This window comes from Thermobia domestica, chromosome 12 (assembly GCF_964235325.1).
Source record: "Thermobia domestica chromosome 12, izTheDome1.hap1.1, whole genome shotgun sequence".
In the NCBI taxonomy this organism is placed as follows: Eukaryota; Metazoa; Arthropoda; class Insecta; order Zygentoma; family Lepismatidae; genus Thermobia; species Thermobia domestica.
The window spans coordinates 89,466,895-89,490,706 of NC_137465.1; the positions used below are offsets into that span (position 1 = coordinate 89,466,895).

At 35.3% G+C, this 23,812-nt stretch overlaps 1 protein-coding gene across 1 annotated transcript in view; it reads left to right on the forward strand.

Annotated features, from left to right (window-relative positions):
* The window catches only part of LOC145666539 (phenoloxidase 1-like), an 817,003-nt gene that overhangs the window by 165,124 nt on the left and 628,067 nt on the right, over nt 1-23,812 (forward strand). The window contains exon 4 of the mRNA XM_081733851.1: nt 2,542-2,765. Coding sequence (XP_081589977.1) covers nt 2,542-2,765 — 224 coding nt within the window. The remainder of the gene's footprint in view (nt 1-2,541; nt 2,766-23,812) is intronic.

Here is a 23,812-nt window from a genome sequence, read left to right on the forward strand (position 1 = left end):
TCCAAACTGCGTACGAACCAAACTGCTTACGATCCACACTGCATACAACCAGGACGTCGCTAAGGGGTGAAAAGGGGAGCAAGTCACCGACTTCTGATCGAGTTGGCATTTTCTTAGTTACCCAGTTGTTGTGAATTATCAATTCTTTTACGGACTTCGTAGTTGGCACAATTGAAGATTTATGTAATTATTCTAGGTTTTTGGCTAGGTGGGGCTTCGTCCCAAATTTACCAACTTCTGAACAAGTTGGCAAATTAAAATGCCAAGTTGGCAGTTATTACTTAGAAGGCTTTCGTCACGTTCAGTCAGAGCTTTAGCTAGAGGGGTGCCAGCGGGACGCTCGCCCCGGGCGCTGATAGCAAGGGGCGCCGAACGAGCACGAAGAAAGGAAAAGTGCTGAAAATGAATAAGCGACGAGGTATGGGACGTCACCTGTGTAGACACATTGGCACCTTCCCATTTAGCTTCATCATGTGAAGAGGCCGGAAATGCTGCTGAGATTGCCTGTAAACGGAAACACACGAAATATTCCAAATTAAAAGGTCATATGCTTATTGCCTTTGCTACTGAAACCATGGGAACTTTTAGCCAGGAAGCTATGGAATTCCTCAAGGAAATCGGATTGAAATTAAATCTCAAGACAGGAGATCCAAAAAGTGCACAATTTTTATTTCAACGCATTAGTCTAGCAATTCAGCGAGGTAATGCAGTTAGCATTCTAAGTTCCTTCCCTTCTAAAATGGAAGAAATTTTTTATTTGAAATGAACCAGAATTTATGAACATTTTGGACGGAAAATTTTGCAAACTATTTAAGTTTTGTTAGCTCCATGATATTGGTCATGCTACTTCCAAAGATGAGGAAGATGTACTTATTCGCTCTTCTCAATTACGAATAGCATAGTTTCTAGATTTTACATTTCAAACAAAAGAATTAGTGTAATGTATCTTCTATCCATAATTATGTCTATGACAACCATTTGTTTCTGTGGCAATGAATTTTCAATATTCTTAAGTTTATTATTTTCCATTGATGTTCATTATTCAGATGTTTTACTGTATCGTTTTCAATTAAAAATTATGTACGAGGTGGAGTCAAATGAAAACCATAATTATTTTTTTAAATATTATTTATTGGTCACACAGGGTACAGAAGTAAATCACTTTTCAACATAGTCCCCTCCTCGTTCAATGCAAGTCCGCCAGCGCTTCGGAAGAGCCTGAATACCTGCAGAAAAAAAGTCTTTTGGGCGACGGCGCAACCACTCGTGCACCGCGTTGCGTACCTCTTCATCGGAGTGGAACTTCCTGCCGCCACTCCTTGCTCGCTCGCTTTGTTTCAACCCGAAATATATCTCCGCAACAGTGCTTCCACTTCAACGGATTCTTGCACAACGAAGCTACACACAGCTCGTAATAGAGAGCACTGTCGGTAGAGAGCGCCACTGTGTGCGGGCACTGAAGCAAGCACTGATAGATACTAGGAACCGACGCAATGTATGTGTAACTTTGCAAGAGTCGCTTGAAGTTGCAGCACTGTTACGGAGATATATTTTGTGTTTCTATTCCAAAATGGACACAATCGAAGCATCGAAAGGACGACAGAAGCAGAGGGGACGCAAGAGAAAAGAAAAATGTGAACTTTGGCAAAGAATTATTTGAATAGGCCCTCACCTTGAGGGTCCCTTAATGGTGGAAAAACTGTGCGAAAAATACGTTTTCAGTTTTATTTCTTTTTGCAATGTTACCATCACTTTCATCCCCGAAAAAATATATGTTGTACCTAAGTGTACAACAAATTTTTTAACCATAAAAGTCAGGAACGTTTCCCCCTTTCAAAATTTTTCTACAATTTTTTGAAATTTTCAAAACGCAAAAAAAAGTAAGAAAAAGAAAGTACGCATGGATAGTTTTGAAAAAATGCACATTTGCATTGACATAGTATATACAATCTTGTGAAGCTTTTAACATTTTAATCCTTGCTCTAGTATGCTGCCATTTATAAAAAAAAGTGCTCGTAAAGGAGAACGAGTACATCCCTGATGTTATATAGTGGTTGAATAAACACTATCGGCAGTGTCATGGTCGTTCATAATCTTGCTGTTGGGTGTAATGTTTCTGCGCATGTGTGGTGCGGTGTTGTTCGTAGCTGTAAAAGGGTACTCGTTGCGCGTAGACTGTTCCGGCGAAACCGGAACAGGTACTGGAACATGAGTCGTAACAAAGGTCGGAACATGATACGGAACAGGAATTGGAACCGGAACCGAAAGCGGAACCGTAACTGGAGCAGTTTACGCATGCGCAGTAGGTCTAAAACGGGGCCAAGTGCCACCATTCTACTCAGGTCCTAAGTATCATTTAGTTCACATTGTGTTTATGTATGACCCATTTTTTCAGGGTAAGATGATATTGTCTTCAAATAAGTTGAAATTTTGTTTAGATTTTCAACATTTATACAATAGCCATTGTTAGAACTTTGTTAAAACATTTATCTTTTGTTGAATATTTATAACTACATGTTCTACATTGCATAATTATGACAGGAATGAGAACAGAAGATGATCTACTTTCGGCTGCATGCTTCTGCAGAGATCGACTGAATCCACAGATGTTCAATTATTGCTTATCAGTGGCTCTACTGCATAGACAAGACACGCATGAAGTTGCTATTCCGTCACTTGCAGAAACTTTTCCTGATCATTTCCTGGATTCATCAGTGTTTCCTCGAGCTTTAGAGCAGGCCGCAGTTATGACACTACAACAACGGGTAACAAACAATTTCTTCGTATCATTCTTTTTTCTTTTTCTTTCTTTTTCAGATGGACAAATTTGTGTAGTGTTAATGTTTTATTTTATATGAAATATGAAGTTTACTCATATGGATAAATGGTAAGCAAACTTAATAAAATTCCTGTCAGAAGAGTTCACGAATACATATGGCAGGTCAGATGACGGAAGCTAATCATGACGATGCATAGTTTTTGCATCAACATCGAGTATTATTATTACTGATTTTTGCTAGCGTTCAATTCAAATACCTTCCAAATTTCTTCACAAAATGTCTTCTCTGTTATCTTCTTTTTTAATTTTTATTTATTGCGTGTGTAGCGTATTTATATATGCTTCTAAGTTTGTGTGCTTGTGCAAGGATATTCATTATGGGAAGCTATGATGCAACATGTGTTATTAACGTTTCAAATGGTAAAACAAAATAGTTAAACTGGTTACAAACTGAATATTTGTTTTAATGAGTCATGGAAAGGCGTTTATTGAACAACAAAACCGTTGATTAAGTTTGTAAGTATACTCTGAGCAAAATAGAAACGAATTAACATTTAGATACCGTGTTACTTTTATTTTTGGTCGCATTGTGGATATTCCGCTAAGGCATCCATTATAAACGAAAGAGTAGCTATAGGAAACAAAAGCGTAATATTCAAGATGTAGTAACAAAATAACACGCTCTTCTTTAAATGCCAGTTTGTTCTTTATATTGTTCCGCGCATAGATATTGTTTCATTGAAGAAACATGTCAGAAGTCATAGAATGCATCATAGACCAGGAGAAACAGGCATCTCCTTTGATATACAATCTTTCCAATAGAAAATTATCTTTGTCTTACGAATTAATTCACCTCTTGAGGAAGAAACATCTCCAAGATCCTCATGTTACAGTTAAAAAAAAAAGTGGGACCTTACTGACAATTATAATGGATTCCTGTTTATACATTCCATAGCTAGCACTTAGAATGCTACCGATCTCCCGTTTCATATCGGGCAATTTAAATTTTAGTTACTTTTTATAACCTCATTATATCGTACCTGTTCCCGAAAGCGTTATTGATCCTCTCGCTGGTCTAGTGGCTAGCATGTACGCCTTCTGTGCACAGGATCTTGAGTTGAATTTCTTGTAGAATAGGCGACCTTATACCAAACACGTTGTCTTACTAATTTTTGGCAAATTTTTAATCATGAATGTGAACGAGATGGATCATTTAAACTTATAGTGGTATTTATTAGGGCTGTGTGCTACTATACCATGTTTTTACATTGGCCAATCTTCAGAATTTTAGGTATTTGCCAATGTACCCTTCTCAAATTTTCAAAGGATGCACCAATACACCCATTTCTTATAAAAGGGAACATTGTCACACCCATATACACACCCATATAATGATATAAGGTAATAAGACCACATCAAAGGAAATAAATTGGGCCAATAATTTATCTCATGGCAAAGGCATGGTCGCGCTAAATTTTGGCAATTTTTCTCCATGAAAGGGAACGAGATGAACCACCCAAATTTATAGCGGAATTCATTAAGATTTATGCTACTATACTAAACTTTTAAATTTGACAATTTCTAAATTTGAAGCGGTAGGCCAATATATCCCTCCCAAATTTTAAGAGGGATGCACCAATGTACCATGCCTTATGAAAGAAAATGGACCTCTGTACATACTCATATAAGCATATAAGGTAATAAAACCTCATCGAAGAAGATAAATTAAATCATAAACGTCCGAAATTTAAAATTTTGGTAATCTTTTACCAATGAGGGAACCAGATGAAACACCCAAAATTATAATGGTATTTATTAGGGCCTTGTACTACTACACTGAATTTTTAAATTGGTCACTAAGGCGTAGGCCAATGTGACACTTCCGAATTTTCAATGGGTTCACCAATATACCTATGTCTTAGGAAATATACCTCTGTACACACCCATATAATCATATGAAGTAATAAGTTCTCATCAAAGGGAATTAATTGGGTCAATAATCGACCTCATGGCAAACACGTGGTTGTACTAATTTTTGTCAAATTTTTACCTATGAAAGGGAACAAGATGGACCACCAAAAGCTTACAGAGATATATACCCTGGTCCTATACTACCATAGCACATTTTTAGATTTGACAATTTCCGAAATTGAAAGGTGATGGTCCTTCCTGCCAAAATTTAGGGGTGGGCCAAATTATCCATGCTGAAATATAGATTGAATTGTCCTAAGTACACCAAGGTGATTGATTCTGGGCCAAGAGCCTTGAGTCATGAGGCAGGGGCCATTAAGCCATAGCGTTCCCAGCATTACTTCAAGCGAACAAGATCGATCGTGTTCCTAAATGCATCTCTCCCCCTTTACTTACAGAAATATAGAAAACTTATTCGGTGAACCTCCAGAAGAACATATCTCATTTAAACACTTTTGAAAGCCACTGTGTATATATAGATACTGCAAAAGAAGTCAAATTGATGTCTCTTGAACAAACTTGGACGGCGGATTTCAGTTATTAACAATTTTATTACAATCTTGTAAGAATTGATTCAACAATGCTGGCTGTAAGTTATGTAATAATGGTTGACTTGACTTAATCCTAATGTACACACCCATACAATCATATGATGCAATAAATCCCCATGAAAGGGAATAAATTGGTTCAATAATCGAATTCATGGCAAACACGTGGTCGTACTAATTTTTGAGAATTTTGTACCTATGAAAGGGAGCGAGATGGAACACCAAAAGCTTAGAGAGGTATATACCCTGGTACTATACTACCATAGCACATTTTTAGATTTGACAATTTCCGAAATTGAAAGGTGATGGTCGTAGGTACTACTGCCAAAATTTAGGGGATGGATCAAATTACCCATGCTAAAAATATAGACTGAATGATCCAAAGTAACTCTAGGTCACTGATTCTGGGCCAGGGACCGTGAGTCCCAAGGCAGTGGCCATTAAACCATGATCGATCGTATTCCTAAATGCATCTCTCTTCCTTTACTTACAGAAGGGTAGAAAATTCGTTCGGTGAACCTGTAGAAGAACATATATCTTTTTAGCACCGAAGGTTTCCAAGGAGTTCAGAATTACGTACTAATTTCTCTGTTCAGAGAAGTTGACAGTAAGAGACACTTCTGGATGGTACACCTAACCATAAAAATATCTCCCCCCTAAGCGCCCTATAGGGTCCAGGTCATTTCCAGTTGTGAGAACGCCTAGATAGATGCAACCCAACTTACACATAACTTTTCTCAGCACTGACAGCAGTTGGTAGACCTCATCCAGGTGTTTATGCAGGTAAAATTCTAAAGTAGGTGACTAACAAACTGTTCTTCATTCTAAGATAAATCTCTATGGTTCGGATCGTGTTTTCCAAAGAACACCATATATTAATCTCAATATTGCTGTGATAAAAATACTGACGACGCATTTATCAGGAAATACTTGAAAGTAGCTGAAAATATCAAATCTAGAACAACTGCTGGAAATAAGTATGTAAATGATTGCCTCCATTGACAGACCTTCTCCAATTCTCCTCATTCCAACATCATTTTCTTTCTGAGGGGAGAAGATCTTTCTTGTCACAATGAGTATGTATTGAAATTGAAATTGAAACATTTGAAAAAGTTTCAACCTGGCCGGGATTCGAACCCTGGTCCGCTGAACAGAATTTCAACACGCTAACCACTTACCTTCCGCGTCACTTAACCTTTTATCTAAACTTTTAGCTAGTAAAAATCATTGCATGTAAGACTACAAAATAGTAATGCTCGTATGAGAAGACGTTCCTTATGAGTGTCACAATGACTTACTCGAGATTTCCTTCTGTAACTCAAAAGCAAGTTATATAGACCTTCGTCAATGAGGAAAATATCATGGAACGTTCTTCAAGTTGAGGTTACTTTATTGTTTTTAATTGGTCCCGATTTATATTACTACTGTTCTTCCTCATCGTAGCTTCTAATTTCCAAAGAAGAGCCGGCAGCATTTACGCCGATCCCAAGAGTTTCAGTTTTCGCGCGCTACCCTAGCCAGCTGTTTGAAGTTGGTCAAGTAAAATGTACAGAAAAATTTGAGCAAGAGAAAAGAACCTAACCAACCCCTACGGGGCTTCTAACCCATTCCTCCTCCTCCTCCTCCTCCTACTACTACTACTATTACTGCTACTGCTGCTATTATTATTATTATTATTATTATTACTTTTACTATGGATCCGTAAAGTAAAACTGCAAGCTTATTTTAATGAAAAAAGTGTTATCGAAATTTTAAAAATCCTGGGCGTTTGTACCCACGCCAAAATCTATTTTCATTATTATAATGTTGCCCTAGAACGCTCGGCCACGAGAGCCGACAGCAGTTGGCCTTAATTTCTGCTATATGGAAGTCATGACTCTTGATGTCCTATCTATATTGGCCAATAAGGTCAGAGGATATCTGAAATTCTTGGAATCCGCGAAAATGTAAGCCGGTAAACAGGCACGATTTCGTAATAGCTGGGGTCCGTGACGAAATATTGAAGTTATCACACCATGAGCTGGGTCATTATAAACTACTTTATTTTTCTAAACTATTCTAAAATATTTTGGTTCGTTTGCCAGGATTTTGTAATGGGGGAGGCGTGACATGAAATATTGTGGTTACCCACAAAGAGCTCGATCAATCTAAACTATCTTACTGACAACGTACCCATATTGGTTTGTTAGGACAATAAAATGAGGATATGTTAGTAGACTAAGTATTTTAGTAACAAACTATGAAGATATCTCGACTAAAAGGATATGAAAAATTGAAAAAGATATAGTCTTCTGAGGTCTTTCGAACTCTGTTCTTCTTGTCTTTTCTTCTTCTTTTTGTTGTCTTCGTTTATTGCCGTTAAAGATAGCAACCAGATCTCTTTTGGGCAGTGAAAACATCCTGCCGCGAAATGGATTAGTGTTGCCGCAAAATTGAAAATTTGTTTAACAAATGTCACTGGAATCTGTTGTCAGGCTCATATTATTGGGGATTATTGGTATTTCTTTAGTTCTACCTGAGAGTCTATCTGATCGTCATTTGTAGTCCATAGGATATGCATGGTCCTAGATGGAATTCAGAATGCTCCGTTACAATAATATCCATTTTAACTTGATCTCCCTGTTTCCCCCACACAAATCTCCTCATAAGAAAGAGTAACCGAACGCTTACTGTAGTTTTATATTATTAACGCGGATTCTTCTTTTTCTCCTTTGTTTTTGTTTCATCTTCCTTTATTTTTTCTTTTCTGTTCTCGAAGGGGGTTCCAAACTCCCGGAACCACCCTTTGGCTACGTGTCTGCAGCAGACATTATTTTCGCATCCTTTGAATTGCATCAACAAGTGTAGAAAATGAAAGTTCTATTTTTATCTTCCGTAATTACTAGTTTATTGTTTTATCCTTGCATGAGGAATTTGTGGTAGATTGGCATATTATGAAAGTCGTATAGCAGAGACACGGGTTCGAATCCCGTCGTGGCAGAGTCATAACTTAGATTTTTTCTGGGAAGGGAGCAAGCATTAACACGCGTATTTGTGCCCACTAGAAAAAATTGTTTTCCTAATTCTTGGGCCCCCCTTTCCACTCTTCTCTTACACTTTATGGACCCCCGAATCTGTGGTCCCTCCCGCACAGCAAGGTCTGTGGGGTCGTTAGTTACGCCTGTGGGCCCGTTGCATACACGACAAATTAATTAAGGGGACAATATTGACAAATCTGACAATAATATGAGTATATATTATTTCTAGTGCCCTAATAGTATACATTTTGCACTGAAATGGGCCCACGACTCATTATTGTTTTATTTACTTTTTGTATGCTATTCTGTTTACGTAATGTAGTAAACCTGTTTGATGCTTCACTTATAATTTCATTTTCGTATCGTATATGGAGCAAGACAATTTTGTCTTAAAATGGGAACTCCGCGAACGACGGGGAGCTTCCCTGCGGGTGGGCAGTTGCCCCTTCCCACCACAAGTTACGGCTCTGCGTCGTGACAATAATTTTCTTCTTAATTGGAAGATATTGTTTACGCAATTGATTTTGTAATTCTGTTATTCCTTTATTATTATTATTATTATTATTATTATTATTATTATTATTATTATTATTATTATTATTATTGCAAAGTTGAGACTTGGGTACATATTGTATATTTTATGAATTTTCTGATTGGATTTCAAGTCTTTTTGTTTAATAATCAACACACTCCGCTTTAGAGGGTTTGGGGAATGGAAATATTATCCTGTTGCTTTTCAATTTTTTACTTGCACGCTACACCAACCCTCGATATTACATTTCACCTTTGTATATCTATGCGAAGTACACTAATGGTTGTGATGATCATAAGAGAATGAGTGAATAAGTGATGAGATAAATGAACATTGCGTATTAACAAGATTTAAAATATCACGTTGTCAGATAAGTCATGACGTGTTTCGGTATAACATGACAAATGATGGTTTGTGGATATACTAGAGTTATTCGGATGAGGCAATAGTTATGTCATGAATAGCCAAGATATTGAGCGTTTGGTGCATTAATATTGCTCTTTGTTTGGTTTGGTTTCACAGATTTGATCAGAGATGGAGTGGGTCAATGAAAACTTGACCCACGACCCACTACCCACCGTGTCCTACTGACCCACGATCCACCACCCACCTTGGCCCACTCTGACCCACTACTCAGCATGACCCACTCCTACCCACCACCCACCACGACCAACTGAACCACTAAAACACATCGTCATCACTCTTTTCTAACGACCCGTGTGCGTGGGTTTTCTCGGGGTTCTCCCGTTTCCTCCCACTTTCTTCATTCCACCATTTCATTCATTACTCACCATCACCGTCTCCTTTAGCCTAACCGGCATTATCGCGGTACGTAAAACTCAAAGATTTCATTTCATTTTTTTTCTAACGACTAAAGAGTTTATGCTTGTAATAAAACCAGGTTGTCAAATTCTAACTAATCGGAGATTGAATTACAACGGTCAATCGCTCAAGGACCGCTCCCTTACAATAACGATGAATCTGACCTTTACGATATAAAAGGTAAAGTGTTTCTCATGGGCAAAATTACGATGAATTTCAATTAAATTATCATGGTCTAATTATTTTCTTGTTGAATTATCGATACTTTTCAGTGGAAAAACGGATAAAATTTGAAAATCCCAAATCAAGGTACGTAAACCAACGCACAGAAGCTTACATAAGAAATTTTATATCTATTTTTCTCACAACTTTATGGGTTCATTGTCGTGTGCTCTAAGCGCTCCATATAATAAACAAGTTTCAGCAATACTATAAAGCGCATGGTATGGATATATGATCCCAAGCACTGTATTTTTTGTTGAGTTGAGTTCATTTTGAGTTTAACGCCCCTTTCAGCAGAGAGGGTATATGAGACATGGACCTACCTCATGCCGTAAACGTCGCCAAAACCTAATGGCCCACTTGCGAGTAAACGCTGATCATCAATATAGCGACGGGTCGAAGGATTGCCATTAGGATCCCACTGGCGGCAGGGTTTTGTCGAGTCGAAACAGATATTTCGCGTCGGAGTGTTGAAGTTACCACCGCGTAGCTCCTTCGATTCGTTGCGGAGAATTGCGAAGGGAGCAACACGAACTATCGCCAATCATGTGCATGCAGCTATTATTATATATTATTTTTTCCTGACGAATTGATCCTAAAGCGATCTCCAGGGGTCAAGAATAACCTCTGCCAAAACATCATGTAATGAAAAATCTTGAGTGCGATAATTGTATGAAAGTAGATGGCAACTGTCGTCGATCATTAGGAAGTGAGTATGGGAGAACTATGAAATAAAGTAAATGGACACTCGTTATTTTGTTATAAAATTAAACGACGAACGCATTTTATCTTATCCCAAACAGTTATCGTCTCATAGACAGGGTTAAAGGAGCACTCTGATTGACCAAATTTAAACGATTTATGTAATGAGCCTCTCAACTCTCTATGTTATTATCAAACCTCTCATAACAGGAATGATCCTGTTCCGGTCATGGGAAGCTTATAATTGGGAGTAATTTATCAGACTTCGACTTGAAGAGCAAGTTCGGCACAAGTAGTGAGTTAATCGAACAGTTGAAGTTCCTTTATTTAGAAACTAAAACCAGAGTATCTAAAATTTCTAATAATGACAATAATTCTAATTTCCTTATAGCTAATTTTATGCATTTATTCGGCATCCAAATCAATATGTACGAAAATATTCATGCAATATAAATTATATGCTCATGTACATCTAACATATTCATGCACATAAATCATGCAGATTACTTCCTTATATTAGCTGATACATCTTATATTTTGCAGGCATCATCATGCTTTTCGTTAATGATAAGAGACACATATAGAATGCATGTTAGCCATCAGACTTAAAGAGATGCGGAGAATTACATGTTTTTTTTTAAAATTACTTTAAATTCATAGATAGAAAAAGAATATCCATAATCAGACCATACGTTTCCCAGACGATTAATCACCGTAGACTCTCTTCGTTTAATCTTATAAGAAATTCATTATGACGTAGCTTCACTTTTAATAACATATTATATCAAGACAAACCTTATTTCATTTCATTAAATTCATATCTTTTAATATTGGAAAACATCTCCGATCATATTGTAAATTCTCCCTTCTGATATGCACTGGTAGCATGGCGATTAACTTTTAGATTCTCCTTAAGATAAAACATAAAACTTGCTGACATTTTGTCTGATGCTAATAATTTATTTTAATGCCTACATAGATACAAATAAACACGCAGTCGTAGTAAAGTGCATGATGATTAATATATTGCATTATGTTCATAATCATGAATAATTTAGCTATGAAGTTCAGCAATCTAACATATCGAACATTGAGGGAAATTTAAGCTATTTAATGCACAATTACGTTTTCCAACATTTTACTCACAAAATTAATTAAACTTATAAACAATCTGTTATAATAATTTCAGTAGTCCGACGATATCACTTTTCTTTTGAATTATTAGAACAGCGAAGTATACTGTATTTAACCTTTCTTCTAAGATACACACTTTGTTACATCTTATTCTCACACAAACTAGAAGAAAAGAAAATGCATCTACTCAGTATTTAAAGAGATGACATGATCGCTAGTACATAAAGCTTATGAACATGAATGCAAAATTATAATAAAATTTAATACATTAAAATAACATTCAGTAATCCAAATTAAACAAATATAATATGCCAATAATTAAACGTTGAGTACAACTATTTAGACAAAATAAAACGAACAGGTTGAATATAACTATTTAGGCAAAATAAAACTGGAGAACTGTTACATTTATTCCTTTACAAGCCACGTTTCCTTCATCGCTTCCGTAGCGAAGTCGGTAGAACACCCGCCCAGTAATCATAAGGTTGGTGATTCGATCCCCTTCCGGCGTAATTTTTGTACTTTTTAAGTGTTTTTAAACTCACCTTAATGTAAAAAAATCATACATATAGGCGATTTAACATATTTTGGGGGAGTAATTTTGTGGTTCATTGGCGTTTAGTCGTGTTAGAAGATACTGTCTTGAATGCAGTAAGCAGAAGAGGTCGATGGGTGAGACTGCGTCATAGTTAGTTGTGGGCCACGGTGGGTGATGGGTCGCAGTGGTTCACATGGTATTGACCCACGGCCCACTGACCCACTCAGATAACTTGATACATTTGACCCACTCACCCTCTTCAACTCTGTATTTGAGACCACATAGAAAATGGAAAACCAAAAATTGCATATTCATAACAATTCATTGTTTTACCTCAGGCAAGGGAAGAACGCGCGAATAGTGTTTCTGATTTTTACTGTCCTCCATGTTTCTGTTTTTTTGTCCCTGTTCTTAAAGAATTACTGGAAAAACTATAGAAGTGAGTAAAACGCGTCAAAATAGGAAACAAGGTAGAGAAGAAGGTTCATTCAATTAGTTATTTCTTTTCTAAAAAATAACCCAGTGCCCTTAAACACCAGATTGAAATCAATATAAATATCTGCCCAATGCCGTGTGTGAAAAATCAGGGCCCGAGGCGAGAGCATATGTCAGCGCCTTCGTACATATGAATTGTCAATTTAAAGTTGACTTCTCCGGACTATTCTTTCTGCATAATACTTTACTATTTTACTATGACTGAAATCAGAAAGATTCAGCATTATTACACTGGAATCGTAAAAGTGTATAATCACTGAATTCACTGCAGCTCCATTTTTTCCTTCTCCCAGAACAGTGATGTCTGAGAGCAGTGGCTTAAGCGTTAGTTTCATAATGTTTTGGATGCGAGTTCGATTCCGGCTGTGGCAGTTCAGAAAATTTTTATAATCTACAAAACTGATACTTCTGATGTATACTGACATGAAAAACATTCAATTCCACTGGGTCTAAGAGTTGAGACGAGTTCTTTTACAGGTGAAATGCCACTAACACAATATTACGTCATCCGTATCAATCTTCGTTCGTAACTGTATGGCGAATAACGTATTTGGACAAGAATTGATGAACACATAAGGGCTAAACGCGTCCTTACTGCTGTAGTATTGGCCAAGAATTAGCTCCAAGGAGTTGTTCCTAGCTGGGCACAAATTGCAAATAGTGATCGAATTTACAATAGAGATTGCTAGTCACGAAAATGATCCTATTTAAGATGTCTGCTCACCTTTCGACTTAGAAAAAGGTCGAAACAGAATGCATTACTGTTATCAGCTAACAAATATATATATTCCATTTCTTGTTATCATAAAATGATAATTGTATCTGTAAATCCATAAATGTAATAATATTCTTCTGTTGATGTGTACACCTAAGAAATATCTTACATACTCTATATTTTTCCTGTTCCTATGAATACCTTCGACTGTTACTTTTTCTTTCCGTTGTGGTAATAATAATAATAATAATAATAATAATAATAATAATAATAATAATAATAATAATAATAATAATAATAATAATAATAATAATAATAAAGGATAACACAATTACAATACCAATTACATAAACATTATCTTCCCATTTAGAAAAATTACTAATTACCACGTCAGGATTTGAACCCAATTAGCTGCAGTGGGAGTTTCCTACCTTCACAATTTTTAAAAAACAAATCGCCTCAACCGGAGTATTGTTCGCTTTGGCACCTCATGTCCTCTCGAAGTATTCGAAACACTTTAGGAACAAGAACACAGAAATACTGAGGACTGTAAAATTTCCGACCTTGCTCTTCAGAGGAATTCGAGCCCCGAGTGGATTGCGCCCCATGATCAGAAGCTGAACGCTCATGATCAGAACAGATCACTCGGCTAATGCCTCCGGCTCAATTTGCCACATATTCCTCATATGAATATAAGAAAATAAACTAGTAGTTATGGAACATAAAAATAGAACTGTCTATTTCTACACGTGTTGATACAATTCAAAGAATATGAAAATAATATATGTCGTCTTTTCTTCTTTGGAAATTAAAAGTTATGGTAAAGACGAAATGCAACGTAAATCGGGACTACCTCTGCAACTGATGACCAGCGCCGTAACTTAGATTCTTTTCTGGGGTGGTACAAACATTAATAAGATTATTTAGGCCGCCTATGAAAAGTTGTTTTTCAAACTATTGGGCCCCCTCTTTCCAACTTTCTCTTCATCTGTATGGGCATCCCGGAGCCTGTGGGCCCTCAAGCACGGAAAGTTCTGCGGTTCCGTTAGTTACTCCTTGGGCTCGTTCCATACATGACAAAATTTTTACGGGGAAAATATTAATAAATCTCAAAGCCATAGGAATAAATATTACTGAAATGGGTTCACGACTAACTTTTGTTCTGTTTACCTTTTGTGTGCTGTTTTGTTTATGTAGTGTAGCGACCCTATTTGATGCTTCATTTCTAATTTCATGTTCGTATCATATATGGAGTGAGAAAATTTTGTCTCAAAATGAGCCCCCTCGAACGGCGGGGAGCTTCCCTGGAGGGGCGGTTGCCCCCCACAAATTACGGCTCTGCGGATGAAGCAGCCTCAACTTGAACAACATTTCGTGATACTTTCCTCATTGAAGAACGTCTATATAACTTGTTTTTGAGTTAAACAAGGAAATCTCGAGTAAGTCATTAACACACTGAGGCAAGTTGCTTATATTTTCTTATTTATATTTTATTTATATTTTTTTATGTTTGTTTCTTTTTGTTATATTTGAGTATCTTGTTTATATTTTTCCATGAAACGATTTTAACTAGGTATTAGTTTTGATCGAAGGTTAAGTGGCGCGGTAGATGAGTGGTCCACCCAATGTTCCTTTCCTTCAACAAGCACCCTTATATGTATATAAATTCGTCCTAGCCTGGAGTTCTCTATCTAAACATGATGAGATAAGATAAATCTGTTCTCGTGGTCTTTATTTGTATTTTTTTTTAAATGACCTTTACTACAACTACGATACGCGTACAGCAGAACCATAATAGTTGCAACTGGAATCGAATATGGTTTAATATTCATAGAAATTTTCTTCCGACTTGTGTACGTAGTTTATGGTATAGTGTTGTGCATAATATTCATGCTACTAATCAACGTTTGTTCGACATCCATCGCCTACCACATAATGCGTGTTCCCATTGTGGACACCCCGACACCATTTTCCACAGATACACCTCTTGCCAGCTAGTAATGTCTGTGTGGTTAAAACTATGTGCTCTCCTTGCTATCGTATGTCGGACATCTCCACACCATTTTACACCTGATATTATTACCTTACACGATTATCATTGGTACCCTCCAACCCGCAAGAATGCTGTTACTTGGCTAATAGGACACACCTTATACTATATTGATTCCCGTCGCAGTCACATAAGTGTCACGGATTATCATGAATTCTTAAAACGCACCAGGTGGAAAACTTTTGGTATGGTACCTTTCCACAAGAATTTCGCAAACTTTCTGACTGCCTCATTTTAACATGATATGACTAGTGTAATATCTGTAAGATCATATTTGTAGTACCTCTAAATTTCTATATAATACTGTCTCTATTTTAAAAGTTCTTGGCTACTTTGATAAGCTCAAAAAATGTAATATGATGCTGTGATTTGTATTGTTCTTAAAGCAGTGTGTATTTGCCAACATTCTACTTGTATTTGCCGTCTATGTCTTATGTCTAAACGACCACTTTCTTTCAGGTATGTAAGTGACCTTCGAAAATAAAGATGTTTAAAAAAAGTGGTTAGTGTATTCAACTTATATTCGGTAGACCCGGGTTCGAATCCTGGCCAGGCTGAAACTTTTTCAAGTGTTTTTGTTTCAATTTCGATTTCAATGCATACTCAGTATGACAAGCAAGATTTTCTCTTCCCTACAAGGAAAAAGATGTTGGAATAAGGTGAATTGGAAAAGGTCTGTCAATGGAGACAGTGATTTACAATCTTATTTCCAGCAGTTCTTCTAGATTTAATATTTTCGTCTACTTCCAGGCATTTTGGGATTCATGTGTGATCACTGTTTTTATTTCTTTGAATTAAAGTATATAATGAAATAATACATTACATTTACAGCAATATTGACATTCACATATGATGTTCAGTGGACAGCACGCCCTGAAGCAGAGAGTTGATCTCAGAATATTATTTTCGTGTGTCATCTACTTACATTATTGCTTGCATACATGATCAGTGCTACCAACTGCTGTCAGTTCCGAGAAAAGTTACGTGTAATTTCGGTTGCATCTGCCTAGCCTTTCTCACAATTGCAAATGACCTGGACCCCAAGTAATGGAATTAGAACACTTATGGGGGGAGAGATACTTTTGTGGTTGGGTGTACAGTGGGCCACAGAAATTCTTGATGTACAAAGTCCGTGAGTTAGGCAACTTAACTAACGCCCGCTTATTTACGCCTGGTAGAGTAGCTAGAACAGCAGCATGAACTTGCCCCGAACTATTCAAAGAACAAACCGTAAAGTGTATTTTTGTGCAGGATTGAAGAGAAACGCTGGCTGACGATATGTCAAAAGGGATCTTTTGGATACTTGTAGTCACAGTAAACAGCACAATACGAGACAAAATATACGGACACTATAGGCACCGATGAGAAGATAACAGTTAGGGGACTTAAATAATCTTATAATTTACTCAAATTGAGAATATATAAACAAGTTAACTTACTTCAAATGACTATACATATATGCGTATCAAATATATACGGGCAGATTAAGCGGTATATTTATTAGTTAATTTTTTTAAAAGTAAACACAAAAACTTGAGCTGAGTTTTAAAACTATTAACAGTAGTCCTACCTGCAAATCAATTAAAGTATGGATTGCTCATTCAGGAGAAGAATCCAGTCCCTGAGGAAAATGTTGGGGGTCCAACAGGGCCTGAGCTCCTAGGTTCCGGCGCCACTGATTCATACGCAATGTTACTTGGAAAAAAAAAACTTATTGGATAACATTTAAACGAGTTGGACAACTTACCCTTACTAAGCGTATTTCTAGTTGCGTTCCAAATATAACTGAGGGTTTGTGATTTGTTCGATATTTGTGCAAATTTACACATTTATACACAGGGAGAAAGAGGAAAATATAGTGTCAATAAACCACAAATTAAAAATGCACGAAATTAACGGTTAATATCAAATTATACAACCACTGACAGAATTAACTCTGTAACTCGTTTTCTCCATTCATTTTCCTTCCTTTATTTTCAGGATCACTGAATTTCTCCACTGGAGATTATCTTTCATTTACCAGCATTCAACACGAGCTCAGCCTTGTAAATGAAAAAAATTAACAAGTGTAAACGACGAAGGTAGGAATCGAACAAGACTGTCGGATTAGGAAACTGCAACGCCATTCACTCATCAAAAGCTTTACTCCTTTCGGCTTGCCTAAATGAAGATTCTATTAACAAGAAAACAATAGCTTGTTAATAGCCAGATTAATTGGCAAAACACAGAAATATGTAATTGAGTACTCGGAGGACATTATATCATTCTATTCTCTAAATTATCAAAATCACAGATTTTTTAAAAACAAAATACAAAACTCCTCTATTTTGAATCAAATACGGTGAGCGTATTATACTCGTAAACAAACTAAACACAAATAAACTGCAGGTAATAATCGTGGTTAAGTGGTCAAGGCGTTCGACCAGTAATCTGAAGGTAGTCGAATCGGATCCACGAACGACTAGTACTTTTTATTTTAGAATTTTTGATTGCGATTGACCGGCGATGACACACGTTTTATGTTCTTCAGATATTTGAATACTCGGATGTTTTAATACTTCAAGTATCAGATCTTCAGGAATAATAATAATAATAATAATAAACTAATAATAATTACTGTTATCTTATAGATTATTAAAAGTTAGGAGCTTATTATCGCTTAGTGCATAACATTACAACCAAAATGTAACATTTGGCAAGAATATTTCGGTTTTATTTAGTGTTGCTCACGAGAAGCGGAATTTCTCATCTCGTTTCTGAAACAAACAAACAAAATTGAGACAAGAGTTAAAAGGATTTCTCATTTTATCTCGATTCTCGAAATAGTGTATGTCCATTGTTTAAGTGAGAATTGCTTTGTAGACTGAAGCTTATAAGCTATTTTGTTACTTTGTATTTCGGAGCTCCTTGAATTTATTATGGTCTGTGTAGGTATTTTTGTAGCAAAGCTTTTATAATTACTTCTACATATCCTAAAAGTTAGTTTATTATATTCCTTACAGTGCAGTGATATTAACCCTAAAAGCACAATTACATAGCAGGTATACGCCTATGATGTTCCCTCAGGTACATAGGAATGTGCCCAGTATGTGCCTTATGTCCGTGTGAGAGAGAAATCTCATGGACAGCAAGTGATAGTCACAGTCTATTTCCGCCCCTATGCACATGCCTGACATGTACACTCATGTCCAAAATTATGGTCGCATGCCTATAAATATGTTGTTGTAGGAATATAATTTGATAACGAATTCGCCCGGTATTTCTTATAATGTTAGTATGTGTATGATCGGCAAAGACATGTATGTGGCAAATTTCATGTCAAAAGAACAGTAAATAACAACAATAAGACGAAAATAAAACTTTCTTGTCCATTTAGTACCATTTTCTTTTACTCACTATAATTCTCGTATTTATAATTCTTTTCCTATAAAATTAATCACAAATATACATTTCCCGATTATGCACATAATATCAGTATTAAAAGTACCCTGCAAAACCATTATCAAATTATATTCTTACAAGAAGACAGTTATAGATATGCGACAATCAGTTTGGACGTGAGTGTACCTGAGGAACCTACCTAGTATGTTCTAGATATGTTTTTCCCAATAGCGTAAGCGAAAATTACTCCCCCAAAATATGTTAAATCGCCTTTATGCGCAATTTGTTTACATTAAGGTGAGTCTAAAAGCATTTTTAAAAAGTAGAAAAAGTACACGACGCGGGTCGGGCGCGAGCTACCAACCCTTTGATTACTAGGCACGTGCTCTTCCGACTTGACTACGGAGGCGATGAGGAAAACTCACTTGTAAACGGACAAAACCTTGGGGTCTTTTTAACTTGGTTAATCAGAGTGCTCTTGTATTCCTGTATTTTCGACGCTAATCGTTTGGGATGGGATTAAACCCGTTTGCCATGTAATTTTATAACAAAATGACGCGCGTCTCTTTACTTTATTTGATGGTTCTTCCATATTTACTTTCAAATGATCGGAGACAGTTAGCATCTAAAAAATACAATTCTTTATCCCTAACTATTAAATAATTAACTGTTCATATATGAATGAAAGATTCATCTTAATTTTTATTCATCAGTTATGTCATTTCTTTCTTCTAATTTCATCCTTTAAATTTGATGCATTGGTTGCTTCTTTTTTCTAAGCGATTGTGTACTAGAAGTAGTGATGTGAGATTGAAAGTTTTCCGGAAAATTTTCCGCTACATTTTTCCGGAAAATTTTCCGTTCTAAATAAATATCACTAATCAAGTAACAATTCCTCAGTAATCGTAAAATTGATTGAATTCATGTATAGAAATGTTAAAAAGTAAAAAATCGTTTAAAGAATCTGAAAATTTTCATAGCTCAGACAATTTTCGGTACTATGTTGGAACAAGCGAAACAATTTTTCATGAATCCAAATATTTTCTATGGTGAAATTGAAGAACTATTTATGAGTCGGAAAATTTTCATCAGTTTGAAGCAAAAAGTAGAATACTTTTTTATGAATCGGAGTAGGGTACATATGTATGTTTTGCCCCACTTTCCCCCTTAGCCCCTAACTATCAAAAAAAATTATGAACCCACCCCTGACTATTGTACTTTAACACAGAGGGATATCCCAAAGTGAGATTGAATATGCTTTTATGACATTTAAAATCATAAAAACTTACATTTAAAAAACTTATAACTAACTTACATCTAAAACTTATAACTAAAACTACAACTACTCCTCTTCTATCTTACAATGACCCCAAGCTAATGTATTTCCACCATCTCTTAATATATATCTTTTATCATCTGAAGAATCTAATGCTAGCTTATGAACGGTTATACTATATATATCATGCTTATAACTTCTAATGAGGTTAATGTCTTTATACGTTTTTACATTTTTAAATAAACTTTCTTTATAATCATTAAACTGCAACTCCTTTGATATTACAGCTTTAGTTACTCCTTTAGCTTTTTTCTCTTCTTTATTTTCTACTCTATAAGCATACATCTTTGATCTCAATCCAATAAACTCTGTCATTATCTTACCTTTATTCTCATCTTTCATCTTACCTATTACTTTTTTGTTTATTAGTGGTAGTCCATATATATTATTTTCCTTGTATTCACTCGTATCAAACTGGTCAATTATTTCTGCTATATCTTTATAAAAGTCTTCAATCTCAATCTCATATATAAAGCTATCAGTATCCATATAACATAAATTTATATTGTTTCCATATTTCGGCTTCATCGTGTTATAGTGAAAATCATACATTAATAGTTTTGATAGTTCTAATACACTCATACCAACATATATTGACTTATTAAACGTTAATCGCTCTTTTTTCATATGTATAGCACATAGATTCTCTGTAAATATTGTTCTGTAATCAAAATTAGGTTTTGCAATTAATTTTTCTACTCTTTCAGGATCACATTCTAATTGTATAGGCTGCCTCTTTCGAATATTTTCCATTGTTTTACCAAATACCGAGTTATTCATGAGCTTATAAAAATCTTCTTCAAACTTGTTTTTAGTTTGCGTTCTCATATTTGTATTTAAATCAATGTATTTCTTTAACCAGTCTGATTGTTTGAATTCTAATACTCTATGCACTTTCTTTAATCTCATTCCAAGTGACATATATAGTTTTAAGTTCCTATAGTGCAGCGTTTCCCAACCTTTTTCAACTTGCGGCACACTACAGGTGTAACTTGAATTCTCGCGGCACACCCATATATATATATATATATATATAATTACCGTGGTATTTTAATGTGATTACTAATATCCTTCTTACAGAGAAGAAAGCTCGATCACTGATTTTCCCCCGTGCTAAATCATTATACTTATTTTTCATTCTAATTTTAAAATAGAAAACAATAGCAATGAAATATAGGACTCGGGTTTTTAAAAATCCACTTTCTCTTTCGAAAGCTGTATCTAACCTCTAACTAAAAGAGAAGATCACTAAATAACGAACAAATAAACAAATCTCCTATACTTTTAAAACACAAATGTAGGTAATTTGTATGCATGCTTGCTTTGTTGAATTTATTGAATGATATGTTAAAATTTCAAGTTACGAAATAGTCTGCAACAATAAAGAAGTAATAATGGTCATGACAATGATAAATACGTTTTTCAACATTAAAAATGTACAGAAAAGAAACACAGTATGAAATTTAAAATTGTAGATTTATAGTAGAGGTTCATAGTAATGTGAAATATAAATATATATTTTCCCCTGTCTTGCAATTTGGTTCGTATAGAATTAATAATTTGTTTCGATTTTTTCGCGGCACACCAGCGGCCCATTCGCGGCACACCAGTGTGCCGCGGCACACCGGTTGGGAAACGCTGCTATAGTGAATTACATATCTTTCCTTATTATAAAGTGTCGTTAGTAGTTTTGATTGTTTAGATTCTGGTGGACACATGTTCTCTGGAGCTAATGGTAAATCAGAATGCTTGTTATGTAAATGCTTTGGATATTCTAAATCTACTTCTAATATGTAGCCAGTTTCTGAGTCATCCTGAATGTTCATTATATCTATGCAAGGTTTAACCCACTTAAAGTCTTTATAAGGTATGTATTGACTCATAGCCCATCCATATAAGTTGTTTGCGTCTAAATATGCTAGGTATGTTGAACACTCATCCTTATTATAATCTTGCATATATTTGTTGTTAGCTTTTACATATCTTTTACTGCATTGTGAGATTCCCCCTCGTATACCCTTTTCTAACATTAGTATTTTATCATAATCAGTCAACATTTCTAAGTTAATTTTAGTCATCTTTAACATTGCATCCCACGATAGACCTGGTGCTGTATAATACCAAGCAGGATCTAATCCATATGCCTTTAAACACACATCTCTAAAGTTTTCAAATATATCTGTTAATTGAAGGACATCTGTTTTGTTATAATGTTCAGTTAAGTCCTCCAATAACTCTAGATCGAATTCTTTACAAACTCGTACATGAAGCTTATGACGTTCAGGACTCATTTTTTCTCCCGTTAATCTGTTTGTAAATTTGTCTGGAGATAATGGAACAGGTTCTTTCAATTTTTCAAATGAATCAACATAATCAAATGGATAATCACCTTTAGTATTAACTAGATCAAGTTTATCAATCGGGAAAAACTTTAATGTTTCTTGAAATTGTTCTGGCTTTAAATTCTTTGTTAACTCTGCTAAACTCTTTGACATAAATCTAAATGAATCAACAAATCTTAAATTTATTCCATCTTTTTCTGATCCTGCTTTTACATATTTTTCATATGTTATGTACCTTTCCTCATTATTAGCGATCAGTTTAATTTTCTGTGTATCATAAGCTAACTCCTTAATAAACAAATGTGTATCATAGCCAGTTAAGTTGTGAAGAAATACAGGAACAAAGTTGGGATTTTTATAGTTTAAATTGCAATAACTGTGAGCTGCACCTCTAAACTTTCCAGTTAAATGATCATGATCTCTTACCTTTCTTTATTTTTATTTATCTTATACAAACATTTTTTTAATTCACGCTTCCATTCTTCTATTTTTTCACTCATATCATCTTTATCCTTGAAGAACTGTATTTTCCTCTTCAGTATATTTATTTTTTTCTCAACAGCTGGTGGTAAGTCATTCAAGTTTTTCTCACATATATGACAAGTATCCGAACTGTTATAAGCTTCCATTTCTTCTTCGGTAAGGGAATTCATATTAACTATTCTTTTATATATTTTCTTAATTTCTATTGCTTCTTTTTGTAACATTTCAATAAATACTTTTGCAGCATCTGGACCTATATAACTAACAGGGGCTTTGTAGTCTCCATTTGAATATTTGACATAGTAACAAAAACTCATTGGTTTATGCTTTTGATATTTTACTGTTTTACTACAATTATGCTCTATTTTTAACTTACATAAGATACATTCAAAGTCAGCTATTATCGTAAATGGAACTCTCAAAGATCGATTATAGTTTTGAAATTCTATTTGATTGTCGTATGGTTTTGGAAGTTCTATTCTGACAGCTTCATGCTCTTTACAATCTAATTCATGTTTTTGCAGCTGCTTCTCATTTCTAAAGTGTCTTGTTAAACATCTATCACAAAAGTATAACTTCTCAGTATGTTTTGTCACTTGACATCTTATTAATCGTGATAGGTCTTTTATCCAACAAAAATGACTGTTTTTTCATCTTTTACATATAATAAATTGATATGAGTTTCCTGCTTATTTTTTGTGATTTGAAGTGGATATACATTATAGTTCTTGTCATAGCTGTAAAC